The sequence below is a fragment of the Neopelma chrysocephalum genome, unplaced genomic scaffold (genome assembly GCF_003984885.1).
Source record: "Neopelma chrysocephalum unplaced genomic scaffold, ASM398488v2 Primary Assembly neopelma1_77, whole genome shotgun sequence".
Taxonomy (NCBI): Eukaryota; Metazoa; Chordata; class Aves; order Passeriformes; family Pipridae; genus Neopelma; species Neopelma chrysocephalum.
The window spans coordinates 2596455-2619342 of record NW_020897738.1 but is presented as its reverse complement, the minus strand read 5'-3'; the positions used below and the strand labels follow the sequence as shown (position 1 = coordinate 2619342).

Here is a 22888-nt window from a genome sequence, read left to right as displayed (position 1 = left end):
TCCCTCATCCATCCCCGGCGGTCCCGTCCGACATTTCCCCTTTCCGCAGCTTTTCTTTTTCCCCCTGTTCGGGAGCTGCCGGAACAGGAGAAGCCGCCGGATGGAGTTTAAACTTTTTTTTTCCACTGTTTTTAAACTTTTTTTTTTTTTCCCTGCCCGACACAGAGAGCAAAGATCCAGGACGGTGGGAAGTTAAATCCCGAGTCTCTGCCGAGCTCAGAGCGTGGCTGCTGAGCAGGGACACAGATCAGTCCCACAAAGTTGGTGGAGGTCCGGGGATTATACAAATATAAAACCCAGGAATCAGGCCTTGTTTAATCTGCCTCCATTTATAGGCTCCTGTTTGGTCAGAGGCCTCTTCATGTCTAGAGTTCCCCTCTGGCTTCCAAAACCAAGCTGTTTTGGAAATGTCCTGAAAAAACCATCAGCTGTGAAAAGCACCAGGAACCCACCTCGGAGGCATCTCTGCTACAACAAATCAGAAATATTTCTGATTTTCTCCAAGTAATAAACATATCTCCAGTTTTGCACTTCTAAGAGCCCCAAGACCCTTCTTGGAAAGGGTTTCCTCCCAGAGAACACCTAAAACTTTTCCTGGAACCTAAGTATTTTCTAGCACCTCATCCCAGAGCGCACAGGCCCATCCCCATCCTCCTCCCTGGGGAATGAACACAGGTAACACCCTCCTGGGACTCCAAATGCCCCATCCCTCAGCCCTCCCCCCAAAACACCCACTTACAGAGCTCACCTGGGCAGAGGAGTGGGACAGCAAAGGCACAGCCCTGGAGCCGCAGCAGGGAGGTTTGTCCTGGGGGTTTCCAGCTAATTTGGGCATTTTGGTCTCAGCTGAGTCCAATAAACACCAACACAATCAGCCAATGGTGGAAGATCTGCACCTGAGAGCTCTGCAGATCTGATCCCCTTCTGGGTAAGGACTGTGGATTTTAAGGAGAAAACCCCACCAGCTTCTGCTTCCCCATGAGGGACATGTGCCCAAACCCCCCACCCCGTGTCCCCGGGGACCTGAACAGGTTTGAACACTGCAAGGAAAATGGATGTTTTGTTGTTGGAGTGCTCCAGCCTGACTTGACTCCAAGCTGAAAGCCACAACAGCCCTGACACATCCCAAAGCAAACCAGGAACAGGCAATGGTGACCTGTGTGGAAAAACAGCCTTTCCACAGCTGGATGGCAATGGGGACACTCTTTATTTTGAAGAAATTAGAGAAACGTCACTTGAGTGATACCCAAAGCAAGGGAGCGCCTCAGATCTTACCACTCTTTCCAGAGCACAAGACGGGGACTGAGGAGAACTTGGGTTTGTCACAATTTCCAGCTACCTGTATTGTTATGGAAAAAAAATCAGGAATCAGCATCTACTCCTCCTTCTGTCCCTCCACTGATTAAACAACCCAACCCCAACAAATGGGCCTAAAACACGCCCCTGAGCTGTCGATCACAACCTGCAGTGGGATCAGCAGCTCCTTCCCTTCCCAGCCCTGCAGTGGGACAGGACCTGTCCACCTCCACCTGCACCCCAGGAAGCTCAAGGTGCATGACCCACCCCCAGGGAATGCAGCTGGGCAGAGAACACAGCCCAGAATTGGCACCTGTGTCACCGAAACTGCCTTTGAGGAGAGAAAACAAGTCATGGAGGACAAAGGTGTGACACAGCCAGTGCAGCAGGGCTGGGGAGTGAGGGGCCACCAGGCACAGCCCAACTCACTACAGCAGGAACAGACCACAGGACGTTGTACAAGGAGGGAGAAAAATTACAGAGCCCCAGAGGAAACCACAAGTGTGATTTAAAAGGTGAAAGTCTGTGAGAAACTCTTAACAAGTGATCTGTGACACCTGATAAAAGGAGCTCATCATGGTTAGCAAGAGGTTTTTGATTAATTAGCTGTAGAGGGAGGGGGAAAAGGTCTTCAGAGCAGGAAAACAGCTCTTTGATTCAGAGAAATAACATTAAAAAATAAAATCGATGGCTGGGGTCTGGCCAGAACATGTATTTGTGTCAAGAAAGTCCCACTCACTCCAAACACGGAGGGGAACTGGGTGGGACAGCAGGACAGAGCCAGTGGGGGATGCGAGCTGGGCATTCCACGACAAACTTGTTCCTCAGCGGATGCAGCAGCACTGCAGCTGTTGTGGTGCTGTGAACAAGCCGCCTCCTCTGAGTGCTGAACATCCCACAGCATTTCCCACAGGGCCATAAGGGACCCAGGCTGTTCTGGGCACACACCTCACCCAGCAACACCAACCCACCCGTGGCAGCTGGCCCTCACCAGCACTAATAAAGTTTACCCAAGTTCCCCATTTCACCAAGAACTCAGTTCTCTAATTACGAACCAGAGGAAAATGATTTTGTCCTCAGCTCTACCCCTCCTCTCAGAGCAGCACTTGTGTTCAAGGCCAGCCCTGCTCAGTGCACACAACAATGAACACGAGCCCAGCATGGCCTCCCACGCCCGTGTGCGGTGCCGCGAGCACGGGCTGTGACAACACCAGCTCTGAAACCGCTGTCACCAACACTTGTCACTGGGGGAGCTGCACCCCCTGGGGGGACCCAGAGCTAAACCCAACACTGCTGTTTAAAATCCCCCCTCTTGCAGCTCAGACAAATCCAAACCGAGAATCCGTGGGTTTCCAGAACAATTTATTTCTCTAAATCAGGCCCTTGGAGAGCAGGGCCTGGGTTGTGATAAACCAACACGGAGAAGATTTAACAATTTCATCATTTAATAAGTGATTTTCACTACATGGTATTGTACACTGTCATCTGTTCAAAAAAGATCAACAGCTTTTAAAAAACAAGATTCTGTGAGAGATTTATATAAACTGGTGATCAAGAGTAACACCTCTGGTTGGCTTATCGAGTTTCTGGGTTTCTGTGTAGAACAAAGTCTTTAGGCTGAAATGCACAAACCCCTTCCAGCAGATCCTGAGCCATTTCTGTCCCTGCCCTGGGACTGCTGTCTCAGCACTATGATCTGCTCCATGGAACACAAGGAAACTGTACAAATGTGTTCACTCTGAGCATGGACAAGTGTTTATGTGCTATTTCCAGCCAGGACTTCCTTTTCTCTCCGAGAGGAAGGTGTGGATGGGAAGCCCGGCCAACTCGGCGGGGGGGTCGTGTACAAACGGGTTTCTAAGCAAACTTTGGCTTCAGGAAAGAGACACAAACACTTAAAATAATGGCTTTAATTGTCATTTGAAGTATAAGGAGAGGACCGTGTGTCTGAATTAAATATACATCCTACCAGTGATGCTGGCAAGGTTGAAGGTTATTCCTAATGTCAACAGCAATAAAAACTACAGACAAGACAGTAAAAGAAAAGCAATCCCTTTAAAACAAACCTTTAAAACAAAATTTAACGTAAAAAAAAGTTCACAGTGGTTTGTATAAACAGTATGTAATCGCTGACAGGAACAAATCTCTACTCTCACAGCACACGAGTGCCCTCTTTAGATCCTAAAGAACAAGATTTACACTACTCATGGTACAGTCCCAGCAGCCGTGCCTTACCCGGCTGGCAGGGGATGCTGTGGAGCTGTGCAGCTTTAACACCGACAAAAAGGGGACTTTGAAACTCTTTTCCTGGGAGGGAGAAAGTCTTTCATTCGCTGTTACAACCAGCAAATGCCATTCATCAAATGGAAAAGGAAAACCACAAACACGTTATCTATTTTGAGCAAGCTGAACAGCACAACATGACAGGTTTAAAAATGGAGGTTATAGACTATGATACAAGTCCCAACAAGGCAGAGCCAAGTGACTATTTCTTGGCTTGTTTTGTGATCATACCCCTGGGAGGTGTTACGGGTCTGCTGGAATTGGGCTTCTTCTTCTCTGCAGGTTTCAAGATCTGAAAAGACAGTGGGGTTATTTAGCAAAAGGCTTTAGCTGTTTTCCAGTCAAATTTCCAAATTCAATAATCACTCAAAGGTGTTATATGGGTCTTCTGGACAAGTCTAAATGTGCCCAGAACTCCCTGTGTTTCCTGCTCTGAGCTAGGCCAGGGCTTGTGGCAGCTGATCCCAGAGCCCACACTAGTGGGACCAGGCTGACAGCCAACAGCTTTGCCTGGGTGATTTAATTCCAGGGTAAAACAGTTCATCTAATCACATCAGCACAGGCTTATCACATTTTTGAAGATGTGACTGCAAACACTCCCCTGTCTACATGTGATAGCTGTAAAGACTTATTTGGAACTATTATTGTTTTTTAACAATAAAGCATCGATGCAAAATTCCACAAATTTAACATGTGACCTCACTAACTAGGAGGTAAAAACGTTTAGCTACTGTACCTGGAAGGAGCACATTAGTGTTTCATCCACACTCATCATGGCACCCGCGTTATCAAATTCTCCACAGTAATTTGGGGCAGAAAAGAGAGTTACCAACTGCCTTTTTGCAAAAAACTCGTATCCATCTTCAACCACCTTTAGAGAGAAAAGCAGAAGTGTTACTCTGGGCAGATTCCTCCTGCCAAGGTGCAAAGCAGCTTTACCAGAGGCAGCAGCTGAAAGACTGGCTGTGTTTAAGGAGAATGAGTTCCAAACTTTTACATCAAAACAGGAACATCACAAGAACCAGTTCAGCAACAGAGTCCACTAGCATTGAGAAAACCCTTGTTCAAGAGAGTCACAGTTTTTATGCATTAAGGAAAAATGTTCATTACAAGGGCTGTTAAACACTGGGACACATTCAGAGATCCTCACAGATATTTACAATTTGGCTGGACAAGACTCTCAGCACCTCGGGCTGAGCATGTGTGTGCAGGGCTGGACCAGGTCCTCCAAACCTAAACTATTCTCTGGTTTAAAGTACAAAATGACAATACCTGATGAGCTCTACATATGAGATCCAAATCATGTTTATGGAGAAACTTAGCAACCACTTCAGCACCAAAAGTGAAGGACACTCCTCTGTCATTTTCACCCCAGCCCAAGACATCCTTGTCAGGGTCAGACCACAGGAGGTCACACAGGAGCCCTTGGTCTGGTACATCAGTGGGCCGCATGATTCGTCTGATCTGCTCCATCGACTGCAGGTCTGGTGACAAACCTGTCAGAGGTAAGACACACACACAGTCCACATGTCAGTCCAGCTCTGCTCTGCAGGACTGACGTGTTCCTTCAGGACAAAAATACTCCGTATTCCAAGTGATTCACCGCTGCCATTTTACGCAGTTCAACGGCAACATTAAACTGGCATTTTTTTAATCCAGCGTTTGTTTGAAGGCATTTGTAACAGAAGACAAGTCACTTCCTAGGAGATTTACTGGAAGCAAGATAAGCAAAGCCATTTCCATGTTTTACAGGATTACAATAATCTCAATAATATTGTGCAAGTGTCTGATAAAAGAGCTGTTAAGTAAAAGAGGCATTTACACCAGAAATCACAGGGTATGTTTACTGTGATGATCAGGTCTAGTAAGATGAAACACAGTATCAAGCCAATCTCACATCATTTTTCACTGATGTGTGTCCCTGGGCAACTGTAATGGCTGGCAAGTGATAACACATTTAAGGTGCAGTACGTATTTTATGCCCTCAAAAAGCTGCACGGGGCAGGTATCACAAGGCACAAGCCCATCTGTACAAATTAAACCAGCCAGGTCATAGAGGGCTTTGAGCAGCCTGACCTGGTGAAAGACATCCCTGCCCATGGCAGGGGGTTCTACTCAGTGATCCTCAAAGGTGCCTTCCATCCCACACCACTCTGATTCAGAACAAATTCCTAGTCAGAAGTCTACAAATCCCTACAAGGATATTTTATTCGAAAGGAGAGTCTATTAAACACATGTTTTAGTGGAAAAGGAAAAGCAGATCATTGTGTCCGAGGCTACAAAACTGCCAAGCTCTGTGATTCACAAAACTGACACTCATCAAGCCCAACCCTTCCTCTTACAGGGACCAAGGAAGAGAAAAACCCCTCAAGTTTTGAAGCTTCAGCAATGTAAACATGAAAATGCCATGACTGATACCGAGTATCCAGTTCTTCAAGTATCACCTAAGGACACAACTTACCCCCATGACAGCAGAATATTTTCTCATCCACAATAGCTGCAATTGGTAAACAGTTAAAACAGTCTGTGAAGGTTTTCCACAGCTTAATATTGTATCTTCTCTTACCTAGAAGAGATTTGGGAGAAAAAAGTCAATATGCTTTTCTAACACCACAACCAACCTAACATGGCTGCCTTAAGTTTACTGAGACTTGCAAAAAGTCAGCATGAAAGCCTATACACAATTAATCTTCTGACACCCACTGACTTATTTCATTGCTTCAAAGACAGTTGCAAAGGTCTCTCATTGTGGCACAGCTCTGAGAATAGCACAGGTCTGTTCAACTGGATGGCACTCCCCCGTTGGCAGCCAGGCTCTCCAATCCCAATTTTGCTTTGTAAAACTATCCCTTGGAGAATTTCAGAAAATCTTGCCGTTTCTTTCAAGGGAAGACAGCAATTCTTGAAAAGCAGATTTTCTTTAAAATTCTGCTTTACCATATAAAGTCACTCTCAGCAAAGAAAGGGACTGAAAAACGAAACAGGGACTGAAAAACGAAATTGCTACAGTTTTACGAATTTCAAAAGGACTCTCCCAACAGATACAAACCCTGAACATTTTTCGATCTATGACTAAGCCTGTGATTAATCTCTGAAATACCACACACATCTTTGTTTCCTCACTGGAGGAGAACAAGCCATGGAGAGCACATCTTGTAAGCTGCAAGCCAAGTATGTCGCACCACACAAGTTGTGACGTGCTTCAGCGCACAATTAATTTAACAGTATCATCTCCCCTACATCATCTGGATTAAGTCACATCCTTTGAAACAGAAACATACATTTCTACTTCACAGCAAAATTGCTTGTTCTGCTCTGGTGATGTCTCTGTACAGCCCCCATCACACCCCCCCGGCAGAGCCAGAGCCGGTGACGGCACAGCCACACCGTGTGTGTTCAGAAAGAGCCCAACGGCGAAAAATAAACACCAGCACTTCCTTCATCCCCAGGCTGACACTGCTCCAAGCAACACCTCCTGCAGCTGAAGGCACCTACTGACACACCAAGGAGCTGGTGCTCAGCACTGTCACACTGATGGCTGCACAGCTTTGCCCCGTTTAGGAAAGGGGACACTGGTTTTGGCCAAAGCAACAGCACACGGTACAGCAGGGCTGCATCCAGGGAAGGGCCACGTCTGGGGGTTCTTTTTTAACACTACAGAGTTACAGGTCTTAATATGAAATAGGTTGCAGGCACTGTAACATAACCCCAGCAAGACCAGCCCTCACAAATATACAGCACCATCCCTCAGACTGCAAGAAAAAGAGATGAACTGTTGTAATTAACCCATCAAGTTACATTCTCTCATCTCTCATTAGATGACCTATTCTGAATTTTACCACTGAGAACTGTTAGTTAACATAGCAGCCAATAAATAAAATTACCCAGTTGGTTGCTGATTTGTATGTGAGGATCAGACTCCCAACAGGATCAGGGAAAGGACACACTTCCCTTCCTAAAATGGGTCAATGGCCCCTCTAAAGAGCACATGAGAAGGGGCACTGCAAGCTCAGAAAGAACCATCTACCTCTGCAACACTGGCACCTCCTCCCCTGCTGCCTCCAGCCAGAGAGGCTGTTACTGTAACACGTCTGTTACTCACATTCATCATAAAACCCATAAATTCTATTGATGCTGGCACATTCATGGTTCCCTCTGAGGAGGAAAAAATTCTCTGGGTATTTGATTTTGTAGGCCAACAGAAGACAAATTGTTTCTAAAGACTGTTTTCCTCTGTCAACGTAATCTCCAAGGAACAGGTAGTTGCTTTCTGGTGGAAAACCTCCATATTCAAAGAGTCGGAGCAAGTCATAGTATTGTCCATGGATGTCACCTGCAACGAGATTCAGACACAACACAGAAGTGACCCTTCACTACATTCTCTGATTTATTCTAGAGAAAATGACAGATGCTTCAGAAAGAAAAATGCTTGTAGTTACATACTGCCCATAATGTACTTAAAATTACAGTTTATAATGTCATCTCATTTTAAGTTTGACATCTATGCAATGCAATGGTTAACAGCACAAAGAAATAGCACGTAGCTACTTAAAAATGTTCCCTTGTATAAAACAAAATGAAGGTTCCAAGAAACCAACTGTGTTTTCTGGAAACAGTAATTCGAATTCTAGCAGTGAAGCTGCATCAAAAATGAAATTGGTATTTCTGCCTTTAGTTTAAATCATGGGTTTGTTTCTGACAAGCAGAATGCTAAATCATGATTTTAGACTACCCATGTTATAAATATTGAACAAGCTGCTTCAATTTGAAGTAAGTCCTCAGTGTTAGAGTAGGATAAAATACTGTTTGCTGGAAGCTTTCAAAAGTGCATTTATTGAGGCTTTTATGTTGACATTCTTCATTCTTTTAGCATAAGTAGACATGTACGTGCGTGCAAAATGAGCACTGCTGTCTGCAAGTGTGATGAAACCAAACTAGAAAGTAATTGCAAGAAACAGGACAGAAATTTAAGTTTCCAGCAGGATTTTAAAATATTGTTCAATGCTGTAGAGCAGCTACAATAAACTACTGCAGTTCCTCTCTGTTTCCCCTTGTTCAGAATGGGCCAAACATCATTTAATTGATACAGAAACTCCTTTCCAAAACTTCCTGTGAATCCCTTCCCCAAGACCTGGTGAAACTGGACCAGTTACTTTTTGGGTTTGGAATATTTTGGTCCCTGCACCAACTCCCACATGTTACCTCCTCTCCATTCCCCTGCCCTAGGTATCCAGCAGGGTTTTATTTTCCCTTTTGCTACAATTACTTATCAGTTCCACTGTTAGTAAGTGAAAGTAGCATCCAGTATTTGTTCTCTAAGGTCTGCATTGACCTGACACACGCCCAAAGACCAAACCAAAAATCACAGTACTCACCACAGATTTTCAGTGGAGCTTCAAGTTCTAGCAGAATAGGCTGACTCAGAAAGATTTCTCTGGATTTCAAGCACAGTCCTCTAATTTCATTCTCTTGGAGTTGCACGTTTTTGCCTGGTTTTGATCCTCTCACTGTCAGAAGGAGTCAGAAGTCAGTTATCAAGAGCAGCAACATCCCCAGGGTTATGTTAAGAGCCTGACTAAATGCCAGTGTAGCACTGAAGGAGAAGGTACCAGGGTAGGATGAGGCTGCCGAGGTGAAATGGCAGGGCCACGCTGCAGGGAAAGGGGAGCGTGTTCTCTTCCAGCCCTGTGTTACTTTCATTTAACAGAATTCATGGCTCAACACTTCCCCCGTTCAATGTCACGTTTTAAATAGCAACAGTTTAGTTCTATTTAGCTATAAACCCATCTCGGACAATGTGACTATATATATTTTATTCCTTTAACGAAGCAGTCACACACTTGAAAGCTGTCTGAACTTGAGAAAAGGGCGACTGCCATTCGATCACCAGAGCACAGCTCAAACGTGTGAGCTCCCCTAAACCAGCACAGCACCTGGCCCAAGAGAGTGCCCATAAATCCTGTACTGCCCCATTCTACATTGTAGATGCAAAGGTGGAAGATAAAGGAGCACATGACTGGAAGGCCACGACTATAGTTAAGGAAACAGTTTTGGATCACAAAGACAAAACATCTCTCCTTATCACTGCCTTTTGAGCACAGTAAGATCTGCTCACTTGTCTATGTCCCAGCCCCTGGCCACTTCACCCTCTCAACTCCCCTCCTTCACACCCCTCCATCACCTCTTCAATCTCCCCCACTGCAACTATTTATAATAGTTGGTTCCCTTTAATATCGATTAAAGTTTCCTGCTCTGGACAAGGACACCAGATTGGCCTGAACAAGTTTCACACCCCCCTTTGTGTTGTCCAGAAATACAAAGGACATCTCTACAGCAGCAATGCTGTAACTATGGCTCAGATGACACACAAGAGCATTTATCAGGGTTAGGATAAGACTAAACAAAAACATTTCTGAGTATGCCATTAGTGTTGAAGATTATTTTTATTTGGCATCAAAACCAGAGACAACATGGAACACTGATAAAGCTGAAGGGAAAAAAAAGCACTAAGAGCAGCAGTCATTGTCCACAATGTAACCCACTGGTTTAGCTGTATCAAAGCCAAAGAAGCTGAGAACTTGAGCCTCAGCTGCCTGGAAATGCTCTGCCAACACCTCCAGAAACAAAATCACTACACCGGTAAGGCTGCCCAGTTAAGGTGACTTACTGTGAGCAACTCCTATTGCACTGAGACTGAAGAATCTATGCCCCATCCAAAAAGGTTTGGTCTTTAATTACAAAAAAAGCAAGCAACAAGCCTGAATCCTTCCAAATACCTATGAAGTATTATCTTCCTGAATTCCTAAAGAACCTCTTCGCTGGCTGCCATTCAGCCTGTTTAACCCCAGTGAGAGATGTGGAAGGTGCAGATGACTCAAATCCCTGTACTGCCACTGTGGGCCTTGTGCTGTGTGGAGCCAAGTGAGAACTGCAGCAGGAAGGGCGGGGGGTGCTCGGGGCATGTTTTAGGAACAGCACGAACAGACACAGTTGTGTTCCAATTTCTCATTAGCACAGAAGCTTCCGACTTTTACGCAAGCCCCTGATCAAGAGCAGAAATCATTGTTCAGTCAGTGTGCATCTTATCCAGACCATGAATAAAATAATGACTGTGCAATACCCATACATAAAATCACGTGTCAGATATAATCCCTACAGTGTTACTGCTAAAACAGTTCTTCCCTGACTCCCAGAGACCCCAGGCACGGCGGCACCAGCTGCCCTACAGAACCACAACACCCTAAACCACACAACCTTTCCTCAAACAAGCTTCCAAATTAAACCATAGTTCAAATTACAACTTATACTGACAGTGACATGATTGTAGGTCAAAAGTCAAGGCTTTAACACTGTTATCTCTCAAGCAATACGTGCTCCTTTATTCTTCCCTGCCCACCACTGACATTCCATGCTGGCACTGGAATTACCACTGCACTTCATGTCTTCCATTAAAATATCCAAAGTAATGAAGCATATAAATGGAAGTTAAATCTTTGTCACAGCAGTTTATCACGCATGAGGCTTTTCATCTACACAGTCATTTTTTCATCCATACAGTAATTTTCCAAAGACTCCTGAGCAACAAGCAAGTCACTCAAAATGCCAAATATCCAGAAGCTATAAAGAACAGAAATTTTTAGAATTAAGTGATAAGCTCGCTGAATTACAAATGTAAAACTTATTTCCTTCTAATCCTGAATTTTACCAGCCACCTTTGTTTTCGAGATAATATAATATATTTGTATTTAGTTTTATGAGAAGCCAAAAATCTGATTTTCCATGATTTTGGTCATGTTACAAATTGCTAAAACTGAACCTTGTATTTCACATCCATAAATTAAAAAGTACAAAATATTATACAGACTATGTAATGCACTGAGTCACTAAAGCTCATGAATAAAGCATATGCATTAATTTTTGCTAAAGATTAAATGAGGATCTGAAAACTGTTTCAGACACAGGTTTTCTAAGTTTCTTCAAAGCATTTTTGTTGAACTGGTATAATCCTCATGCTGTTTTAGTCACCTGCTTCTAGAAAACCGTGACAAGATGAAATGGTTCTCTGCTGCAGTTCCCAAACTCAGCAGCACAGGCAGCAGACGGATGAAAGAACAGGACAGTTTGGTTCAGCTCTGCCTGCCAGTGACATTGTCACCACTGTGGCCAACAAGGAACTGGCACAGAAGAAATGAGTGTGTTCAATTCCTTCTAACATTGACCTGTATATCCTGAAAAGCTGGGAAATAAAGTGGGTTTGGCTTCAGAAGAATCGAATATGCAGAACTGCATGTTGGTTTGAGGAATCTGTATTTTTAGTGCAAAGATTTTCTCATCCACAATGAAAGAGTTGGCACAGAAATGCAGGATGTTTAGTCTAATGACTTCTTAAAAGGTTTCTCTGAGTCTTCAAGTTACTCAGGCCCTCTAAGAAAGGCAAAAATAATATACTATGAAAAATCTGTTTTTGTTTACAGTTTCTTTTCTCTGCTTTGGATCAAAACAAGGCAGCTTGCAGAGGCCAGACAGTACGATGCTAATTGACAGCTTGGTCATAAAGTCAAAAGAGCAGCTCAATAGTCCTGTACAGGCACATTTGTTCTTTCAAAGCATAAAAAATAACCTCTCAGAAACAACAGTCTGGAGCTGACAGTGAAACAAGCTAAAGATTAATCAGTTGGGGAAAAAAAGTCAGCCCATTTCAAGTAGTATTTTATTTGTGTCTGAACAACTGCTGCAGTATTTCCAGACAGCAAAATATTCCCACCCTCTTTTAGGCAGAGATGCTCCTGTTCTTAAAAATAATTTCTTAGGAGCCTAAATTTCCATGTCTGGGCAGTTTCCTAACAAGTAAAATCTTTTCTACTGTACAAATATGAGAAGTTTTGGAAAAATAAAGCTCTCCACTGGATGGAAAAGACTACAGAAAACATCCCTCCCTGGAACCTGGAAGATCTCTGGAGAAGTACTGCTGAGAACACAGGTTCCACTATTAAAATTAATGTTGGTTTCCAAGACAAGGACAAAAACTGCCAGAAAACAGCAACAGATATCAGCTCTAAAATTAACGTATTATAAACGGTGCAGTACGGCAGGCGCCCAGCAGAGGGGGAAAAGGAAGGAAAAGGAAGAAGAGCAAGAACTTAAGGCACCCCTGTCATTTTGGTGAGAGCAAGCAGAGCGAGTACAGAGCAAGTACAAAGTGTAGCTGCAGCTGCCAGGAGTTACGACGCCACCTGACATCCAGAAGAACTGTTCTACATTTCCTTGGGAAGGATAAATGGGTCAGGAATTGACTCTTGTACGTTCTAGATCCCACAGAGCACATCCATGCAAAGTACAGACTCCTACCCCCCATCCCCTCCCGAGCCTTTTCCAACACTCACTTTGGTGCCACAGTCCTTTACGTCACTCAAGGTTATTATGAAAGGGATGATAATTAGGAAAGTATTCGAAAATAGCAGAAAGTTCAAAAATGCCAGAAATTTCAGTGATCCAAACATCTCATTTCCCTTCAGTACTGCATTAAAAGAAGCAGTTGAAAAGCTGCCAATTGAAGTGAGAAAATTAACCTGTCCTACAGAAAATGTTTTAAGGAAAACATTCTATCTGCAGGTCAGTTAATTTTTTTGGCTTATTAAACAAGTCTCTCAGTTTTACCATATTTTACATTAAGATGCCTGCAATCCCAGTGACATTTCCAAAAATACTGCAGGTTGGTTTTAATCTTTTTAGCAGCTCCCAATGACAGTTTCACAGTCAGTTTTGCACCACAGGCACAAAGGGAATAAATAACTTGAAAGTGGTTGATGTAAAAAAGGTTTTACTTTACTGCAGGCACTACCAGCTTTGATCAGATCACTTCAAATTCAAAACCAAAACGGAAAAGCAACTCCTCTGTAAAAGCCTCTAAAAAGAAAAAGTTCCAGTCTGCTTTCTAGTATGTCAGAAGTTCACAGCAGTGTTATCAAATGGAAGATTCTGTATGACTGCAAATTTTTCATCTTGTAATGTACTTCCCCGTGCAGACAGAAGGAGAGCAACAGGTCACAAACACTGATCACAAACACTCAGAGATGACAAATTCCTCCACTTCACTGACTGGGCAACAAGCACTGAATTTAACAGACTGAATCCATGGCACTGATAAGAATCTAATCCTCAGTTTTGGAATTGAGAGTTTCTATTTCCCACTCTTAGAAACTGCTGCACCACAGCAGGAAACAATTAACATTAAGCTACACAAACTATGGAAAATTATATGTTTAGAGGTCAAAAGTGCTGCTTGTCTATGAGAAACCTCATCACAGCATCCCAAGTCACCCACAAGTGAAATGTGAGACATTTCAGGTTAACATCTCTGAGAATCAGACTCTTATCTCAGTACACAAAGCTGAAGAACAAGCAACCCTGCAGACCCAGTTAATGCTGTATTTAGCAGAAAGGTGAAAAAGAATTCAGAGAACTGCATTTGTAAGAAATGGTCTTCTCTGTTGTCAGCAAAAATTTATCCATGCTCTTTAGCTCAACTATTTTTAATAACTGGATGATAATCTTCCCCCATTTAAAGCAAATTAGAGAGAGTATGTCCTTGACAGCTCTACAACGGGCTTTACTGGGAATAGAAATCTGTGGGTGTATAAACAGAAATGTTTGAGGATTTAAGAGTCTTTTTGCTGATTTTAGTGCACTAACCAGGATTTCAGCTTTCAGAATGGCTGCCACCATTCTATCCTTGCATGGCTTTCTGCAGAGTAGCCTCCATTCATTAGTTAGTTTTCCCTTAGTGCTTGCAGAGGATGCAGCACAGGAAAGATTTTCAGAAACACATTTCAACTTGGGTTCACTTATGTCTGTTGAAATGCTGTTATTTTACCCTGTTATTTATCGTTACCATGGTAGGACTAATGCACTTCAATCCTGTTTTCTAAATATGTTACTGAGAGCTCCAAACCAGACCCTACTTATCTGGAAAAGCTGCCAACTCACTCGATGAAGGAAATGGATAAGGGGCTCAGGTTATAGGAACACCATCTGACACAACACGGAAAGGAAGCCATGCTCACGCTCAGGGAATCTCAGGATTTGTCACTCATTCTTTACTGGGGGCTGAGCAGGAATTCTGCCATTTCCTGGAACCTTTTCCAAGACCATACAGGTGCCACAAGGAGCTTGTTTCAGATCTTGTCTGCTGGGAGTTTTGACTCAGCACACGCACAGCTGCAGCTCAGAAGCACAACTGCTGCCCACAGCACTCCTACCAGACCGGGAGTAATTTGCTCCTGTGTTTGTCCCTTCTTATTCCTCAGGAAAGTGAGTTATGTCCATCAATATTCAAGCCTTTATCCACTAGCAAGGCCACTTAGGAAACATTTTAATACTCAGTGCAGGATATTATCAGTTACTATATTTTAGAGGCCTTATTCTTATGATTATTACAGTTACTTAAAGTGACAAAAGCAGACACCCTGTACTTGTGAGATTGCTCCCAGCAGAACACAACTCTCGTTAGTAAAGAAGGGAACAAATATAAATTCAACTCCAGCAAAAACAGATCAGCATGTTTAATGTTTTAACTGATCATTTTTCCAAGGTCGAGAACAATGTTACTGAAAAATGCTTTTTGTGACATTTCAATGCCAAACAGCTCTGTACTATAAACATGCAGAGCAAGAAAGACTCTTCAAATATTTACCTTAGAATGAGAAGCTGAAGTATATACTTCCAGGCCTTTTAAAGAACAAACTAATCATTTCAGCTAGCCAGCCTAACATGAGTGGGAGAATATCCACTACGTGGGGGAAAAGTAAGAATAACATCATTTGACCAGAGAAATCAGGATAGAGAGCAACTAAAATCCCTCACAAATACATTATTAATACCCCATATTAAGGACAAAAGCAAGAGTAATTTATTATTCACCCTTCACTTTGCCTCAACCATTAGAATCACTGCTTCTTCCAACAGTGCAATGCTAAGGCACATGATAAAACAAAAACCTGCCTAACTGTATTTGCTCACTGATTTCCACTGTTTCACCAAGAATCTCCTTAATGCTTGGATTTGTTACCTCTAAAAAGGGATAAGCTCCCTGTTCATACCCTTTACATTCCATTAGCAGAGTCACCTAAAGCTAACTGCTGTAAAAATATGTAAGTATTTAAAGTTTGAAGAGAGCTAAAATGAAATATCAAATTGCTCTAAAATTAAAGCTTGCACAAGGATTTCAGCAACTCAGTTTGTGATCTGATTATTACACTAGATTTAAAACAGTGTTTTCATGTTTGACTATGATTTTAATCTGTGTGCAACCTTGTCTGAAGGGGAGATCACTTGAAACAGGGCTCAGGTACGGGCACGTCACACTTTGTAAACTAACATTAATCAGAATTGCACTGAAAAAGTATGATTTGTTTGCTCTAAATCTAAATAGGATGAGAATCCTTACACATGCTTCAAATATTGTTCCCCCTTCCATTTAATACCCTGCAGATCACCACCTTGGAAGCTCAGTCCTGTCACCTACCTGGCCAGACCTTAATAATTTCAGGAAAAGGACGAGTCAAGTTAATTTTAAACAACCCAAGAGAATTGCACAGTGATTTGCACAACTTAACACTCTATAAAAAATGCAGTGTTTGCTAAAATGCACCATCATTTTAGAAAAAAAAAAAAGTATAAAAATGACAGACTGTCACAAAGGTCAATCACTACTCTCTGTTTGGCAAAGATGTTCATAACAGACATTTAATAAAAGCAAAAAAAAGCACTAGCACAGGTCACTAACACTGGTAATTGTTTCAAATATTGAAAGACAATCATTGCCTTAAGGAATCCAAAATCCCAACTGAAATATTAATAAAGGACAAAAATTAATTTCAGTTCTGGCAGCTGATGCAACCCCAGGTAACATCTGTAGTTGAAGGAAGCATTTGTTAAAAGATGTCAGTAAACCTTCTGAAGCCTGATTTATGAATTCTTATCTGCTCCAAACGTCTAATACTGATATAAACTGGGTAAGAACTTAAATTATTGACACTGTATATCTCACTACTTTTTGAAACTTAACAAGATTAATAATTCAAAATCATTCAGGTCTCTTTCTAGGATTATTTTATTCCATCCTTTTGATATTAAGAATTTACACTTTGAGAAAATGGCACTAGGAAAAATTAGTAAGAATTGTAACCAATACCTGCAGTAAAACTGGGCATGTATTAATATGTCACCAAACATATGACATACAAGACCTGACATTTACAAGTTGTACTACTGGAGTTTCAGGAAAATCCTGGTCTAACTTTATGAAGGGAAGTCTTTAAATAATTGAAACCAGGGGAGTTTAAATTGGTAACAGGCAAACCCCAAAACGGATCAGAGGAAAAACCTTATTTACTTTTACTTATTCAGTAATCCCATAATTCATCCATAGGATTTTTAACTCCAAATAATTTCTAGAATAGCACTCTTGTTCCTCTGCCTGACCTTTTGCTATCCAAGCATTACACAAGCAAAATCCTGTAAGAAGGAAAGTGTGCAAGAAAGACATTTCTTCACCATTTGTCTCAGCAACATTCCAGATGACTTTCTGCCAAGTGTTAAAAAGTTAAATCCCTGACCAAGCTGTTCAAGTGTGAGTCCAGATGAGATGTCTGCCCTGACACACATGAAATGAGGCTGGATCAGCAGAGCTTCCCCCTCTGAATAATTATGATTTTCCTTGATGCCTGGAAGAGAATTTTTCACTGGCGATTTCTCAGCCTTTTGACCTAAAATCAGTCAACCCCAGTCCAGTGCTGACCCCTGCAAGCGAAGGAATGATGCTGGAGACACCCCCTGCAACTTCCAGGTTTGCCTTTGATTTAGGAACTCCCAGGCAACTCTTTTCACCCCCAAAGCACCAACAATACCAGACAATAAGCCCTTCCATAGACTGTCTGAAAAACCAAAACCCAACCCTCGATTCACACCTAAAACCCCACCATATGTTACGAGTTAAGAGCCAAAATCCTGTGGCAGCGTTAATGCGAGCAGCTAATCAAAGCTAAACCCAGGGTACACGGCAGATCCCTCCCGACTTGCTGAAAAGCTGCCGAAACACTCTTTAAACACGCTGGGTCTTATTTCCAGAGCCCCACGACTACCCAGCCAAGCCCTGACCCCATGTGCATGTGCGAAAGGCAAAGAGAACGCCCCCGGCTTTTTAAAACACCTTCCCACGAAAATAATACTGAATTAAGCATCCCCCTCAGAGCTGCAGGGGGAAAGCCGGCTGGTCTCAGCATTGCACAGGGGGGATCAGGAGGCAGAAACACGTCGGAAACACGCGGGCTGAGGGGAAAGTTGGGGCTGGGGGGGCAGAGCCGGGCGGGGAGGAGGCGGCGGCGACCCCGGGCAGACAAAGCGCCTCAAGCCCCTCCATTTTGGTGTCCCCTCAGCCCCCGCCGGGCGGGCGGGACGCGGCGCACAGGCCCGACTGCCACCCCCCACACACACACCCCGCCGCCCCCGACCCTCACCCTCCAGCAGCCGTTGGATGATGCTGTCGATGTTGAGCTTGTCTATATCCGCCATCGCCTCTCAGTGGCCGGGCGGAGCCCTCCCCGCCGCTCCGCTCGCGGCTTGGCCGGCCCCACGTCTCTCTCCTCGTTCTGTCTCGTTGTTGCCCTTCCTACTGTGCGCCTTCCCTCGCGCTCTCCCTGTCCCCCCCCCCCCGCCCGCCCCCTCAGCGCAGACCCAGCACCGAACAAAATGGCCGCCGTCCCCTCCGCGAGCGAGACCGGCGCATGGATACTACGCGCGCGAGGCGCCTCCCCGGGAACCGTTTATAGGCCGGGCGGGAAGGGAGGGCGCCATGACGGCCATCCGCGGGATCCTTCCGCTGCCGGCAGGGGAAGTAGTGCGGCGGTGCCGCCTCCCGGTGTCGCGGCTGTCGCGACGGTCGCGTTGTGGTGGCTGTCACAGAGTCACACAATCGATTAGGCTGGAAAAGACCTATGAGATCGACCGATGAACCTATGACCGATCACCACCTCGTCAACTAGACCGTGGCGCCAAGTGCAACGTCCAGTCTGGCCCTAAACAGCCCCAGGGATGGTGACTCCACCACCTCCCTGGGCAGCCCGTTCCAATGTCTAATCGCCCTCTTTGTGAAGAAAGGCCGGTCCCATGCAGGGTCCCTGAGGACTTGGGGAGTGCGGGGAACTGGAAGGGGCCACCATCACCTTCACCTTCTTCTCCCCAGCCCCACGTGCCCCACACGCCTTGCCCCTGCACACCATGAGGGAGGCAGTGGCTGCAGGCGGGGTTTTGGTGCTACTCACCCCATTTTAGGGCAGGGGGAACACGTCCCTCATATCCTTCACCTCACACCCAGCCACCACTGCCTCACAGCTGGAGGACACGTGGCCTGAGCAGCCTTTTGGCTCCTGAGCACCTTCAGACACGTGGCTCTGCCCCTGCAAATACTTCAGAAACAAGCACACAGCACTTAAAAACCCCTTATGGATGAAGAAATGAGCATCCTCGTCCACAAGCATCCTGCTATTTATTTCACACATCTACTATTTTATTCTGTATGTAGCTACAGCTTGGCTACAAACAATTAAATGAGGTTGTGCTCACGACCTGGAGTGCGTTTGCTGTTTGCCAGGGAGACGGGCTGTGCGGGCCTTTCCCACTGTTCACTTTGCATCTCTGATTGAATATTGTTTAATTGCTTTATTTACTCCTACTTTAATTTGCAGGGACGGCTGTGTCAAGCTCTTGCCTCCTCCCCTCCCCTCCCTGCGTGGATCGCTCCCGCTCTGCCTGGCGGATTCCTCCTGCCGGCAGTTATACAATATTCATTATGGCTTATTGCTGTGGTGGGGCTGGACCAGAGTTCAGATCCGTGAGGGTGATAAAGCAAAGGACTTGCAGTCTCAGCACACCTCAGGTCTGCGGGAGGAGGGAGATAAGAGGATGCAGAGTCTACCTGAAACACAGGCTCTTGCCCCTTGCCATCGCAGCCTCAACGCTCGATTTCCCTGAGCGAACCTTATCGTAATGAGCACGCCCAGGCTGATATGCTAATCTTAGTCACGCTGGTGTAAACCCAAAGTAACCCCGTTGAAAACAATAGAGTTACTTCAGATTTACTTCAACGTGACAGCCTTTGCAGATTTACATCTATTTTTGTGCTGCACCTTCCCGGGGAACGGCCCCCTCCGGCTCTTGCACCGAATGCTTTCTTTCTCTTTCAAATCCTTTCTAATTCTGCAGGGCGAGTTATTCTCTTGGACTTAGCTGAATTATTTAACAAGGAAAATTGGTCCTGTGTTTCCAGAGGAACCTTCCTGGCCTTGTTTTCCTTGCTGAAAATTATGTCATCCTGGGGAGCTGTTACCCCCTCTCCAGGGACAAGTCGTTTGGGGATCTGAACACCTTTAGTGGGGTCCTGAGTTGCTTTCAGTCCTGTCAATGCTCTGAGAAACAGGATGGAGGGGGAGAGCTCAGCAACCCAGGTGCAACCCAGGAGATGTACTTGGGAATTCATTGGAAACTCCAGTATTTCTGGAGGGAAGGATCCAGCCCTTCAAAAGACACTGATCAGGGCAAAGAATCCACCTCACTTGCTGAACCATATCAGGCAAGGTCCAAAGCACTGTCAATTCTTGTTAAAAGAGGCGTAGCCAGGAGGAAAGAAGAGATATGACACATAAATGTGAATCTGTTGAGGCCTTGTCATCACCTTGATAACCAACGAGCCTCGTTACAGCTCCAAGTCCCAACGGCAGCTGCCAACGCCTGGTGTCCTATTTGGAGGGGCTGCATTTTTGCTCAGGGTCTTTCTTGCTTTCATAAAAAATAAGGACCCTTCCTTAACAGCCATAAACTCTGTGGAGAGCCAGAGGTATTAAAATGCCACTACAAAATTATCTTTTTAATAAGCCAACTTTTCTCTGCTGGAAAAAACAAGCCTCGCCCCATGCCCTGATTAGAAAAGGGACCCAGCCAAGGTGTTATAAATATCCTGAAAGTATTTTGTTCTCCGGTGTTGCTCACAACAATGATTTATTTCTAGAGGGGGAACAGATTTATTTCCAGAAAGGGAACAATCAGGGAAATCCCTTTGTCCTTAAATTCTGCACATGGGCTTTAAGCATTCCCTAATTTTGAAGCTCATTGTTCATATACCAACATCTCCACCCCTTCTTTCTATTTGTCTACAATTTTCATTCTACTTTGCTAAACACATGATGATGTATGATTTGCCTCACTCACAGCTCTGAGACCTTTGTGTCTTTTCCTCCTTTCCCCCCTTGAAATTCCACAAATGACCACTTTGGTAACATTCCTTGGAAACCTCCATGTAAAATATCTTTCCCCAGTGATTTGTCCTCACTCTCTCATGCACATGCTGGTTTGTTATGGGGTGGTTGCTAATAATCTGGTTAAGTTTAATATATATCTATATTATATGTATAATACCTACCTACGTGCAGGAGAAAAATGAGATTTCATTATTGTTCTGTATACAAATATATAAATATATATATATACACATATATACTATGTGTATAATACATATTTACACTACATATACACACACATATACGTATATATGTGCAGATAATAATGAAACACTCCCTATTTTATCCCTGTCCATAGGCGGGTCCTAAGAAATCCACACTTCCCCTCGCCTTAAATTACATATTTGCTAAGCCTGTGAAATTCAGTGTGTTTGTGTACATTTCAAACAAAGATCTACATGGGCTGTTCAAACACTGCCAAAACAAGACTGGGTGACTTGTGGGTCAGATGTTATTTTTCCTAACCTGATCTACAGCCAGCATTTCAATGTTTTCATAACTCCTACTGTTTGCATCCAGATTACCTGGTGTTACAATCAAGATAAAGCCTTTCTGCACCCGCTTCTTGCTTTTGACGCCTGAAATATTTTGTTACCCCCCCAAATCGCAGCTGCTGCAGAGTTTTGGGAGTGGAGGGTGCCAATTTGTCAGACAAAAGAGGAGCAGCTGGAAGAGCCGTAAGGATGAGCTGGAGATGGAAGGGTCCGTGTCCTGTTCCAGAGGGAGTTGATGACGCACGGGCTGGAGTTTTCTTAGTGTCATGTTTTATTTACAAAACACACAGTGCCATGATCTCCCTCCAGCAACAAACCCCGTGGATCGTGCGGGACCTGGCGAGGAGCTCGGGGCTGGCGGATGCTCCTGAGCCTCTGGCATTGCCTTGGGGCTCTCCAAGGACTCAAACCACATGCAGAAGCTCAATGAAGCCTCATTCCCAGACAACCAGCAAGAAGATTCCTGCTGGAGACTCCGTTACACTCTCTCTTCTTACGAGTGTACCCAGCACACCAGAGCCAGGCCTTGATTTCCACTGTTTCCCAGCCTCAACAGTTGGTTTCCCTCTGAAATCTCCCCCCCCCAGCTGTCAACGATGATGACAAGCCCATCTCCAGTTCGTTAAAATTTTTGATAACTGATGTTAAAAGATTCAGCTTGGAAAATTTAGAGACAGGTTATTTGGACATGGAAGAAATATGATTTGCTGTTCCTCCTCCCATACTGTTTTTTTAAATTTATTAAAAATTGATATACTTCATGGGTTTCTGAAGAAAGGTATTTTCAAATGGAAAACCGGTGAGCTTTGGAAGGCTCAAACCGGCAGAAATACTACCAATAAAATCCTTCTCGTGTAAAAATGTCCTGAGTCACTTTTTTTCTAATATAGCAGTGACCACAATAGGATTTTTCCTGCTACAGTTGTTTGGATTAAGAAAACACAGCACATACCACCCTCCTGGTGAACTTCTGACATGAATCTGACTTTTAGGGCTACACCAGGCACAAGAGCCATTTTGATGTGTCCTGTCTGTGGCTGAGCATCCCTGGCAAGTGTGGTGATTGCTTAGAAGAAGAGGAGAAACAGCTCCAAAGGAGGCTTTGCCCTACTTTAAGTGCAAAACAGCCGTAGCGGATCAGTTGACGCTGCTTTGGCACCGAGTAGAGCCCCGTCCTCCCCTCTTTGTCAGGAATCTCTACACTCGGCCAAAGCGAGTTTCATAACCAACTAGAAAGTTCTTGAGGGCTTCCATGGGGCTCAGCTGAGGGGAGAGGGAAAAACACGGGCAGCAACCAGTGCTGTACACCCAGAAAAGGGCCTTCTCGGCCCTTTTCCAGCTGGTTTGTGGTGGGGTGAGGACAATCTGCCTTTTCCCTGTGCTGCGGGGGGGAAGGTGGAGTTGGGGAATGGAGCTGCTTTCTACACCTGGATGTGGTGGTACAGAGGGATGGGAGCTGTCCCA

At 44.4% G+C, this 22888-nt stretch overlaps 1 protein-coding gene across 2 annotated transcripts; it reads right to left on the bottom strand.

Annotated features, from left to right (window-relative positions):
* Positions 1-1188: 1188 nt before the first annotated feature.
* Positions 1189-18358, bottom strand: PPP1CC (protein phosphatase 1 catalytic subunit gamma). Of its 2 annotated transcripts, XM_027689729.1 has the most exons (8): positions 18096-18358; positions 8955-9086; positions 7682-7912; positions 6041-6145; positions 4852-5075; positions 4316-4450; positions 3811-3871; positions 1189-1339 (listed from the first exon to the last, which is right to left on the bottom strand). In XM_027689729.1, exons 1-8 carry the CDS (start codon positions 18148-18150, stop codon positions 1323-1325), a joined length of 960 nt encoding a protein of 319 aa, XP_027545530.1. In that variant the 5' UTR covers positions 18151-18358; the 3' UTR covers positions 1189-1322. The 2 variants fall into 2 exon arrangements, with proteins under 2 accessions (XP_027545530.1, XP_027545529.1); XM_027689728.1 differs by lacking the exon at positions 1189-1339 and having other exon boundaries at positions 2642-3871.
* Positions 18359-22888: the final 4530 nt, after the last annotated feature.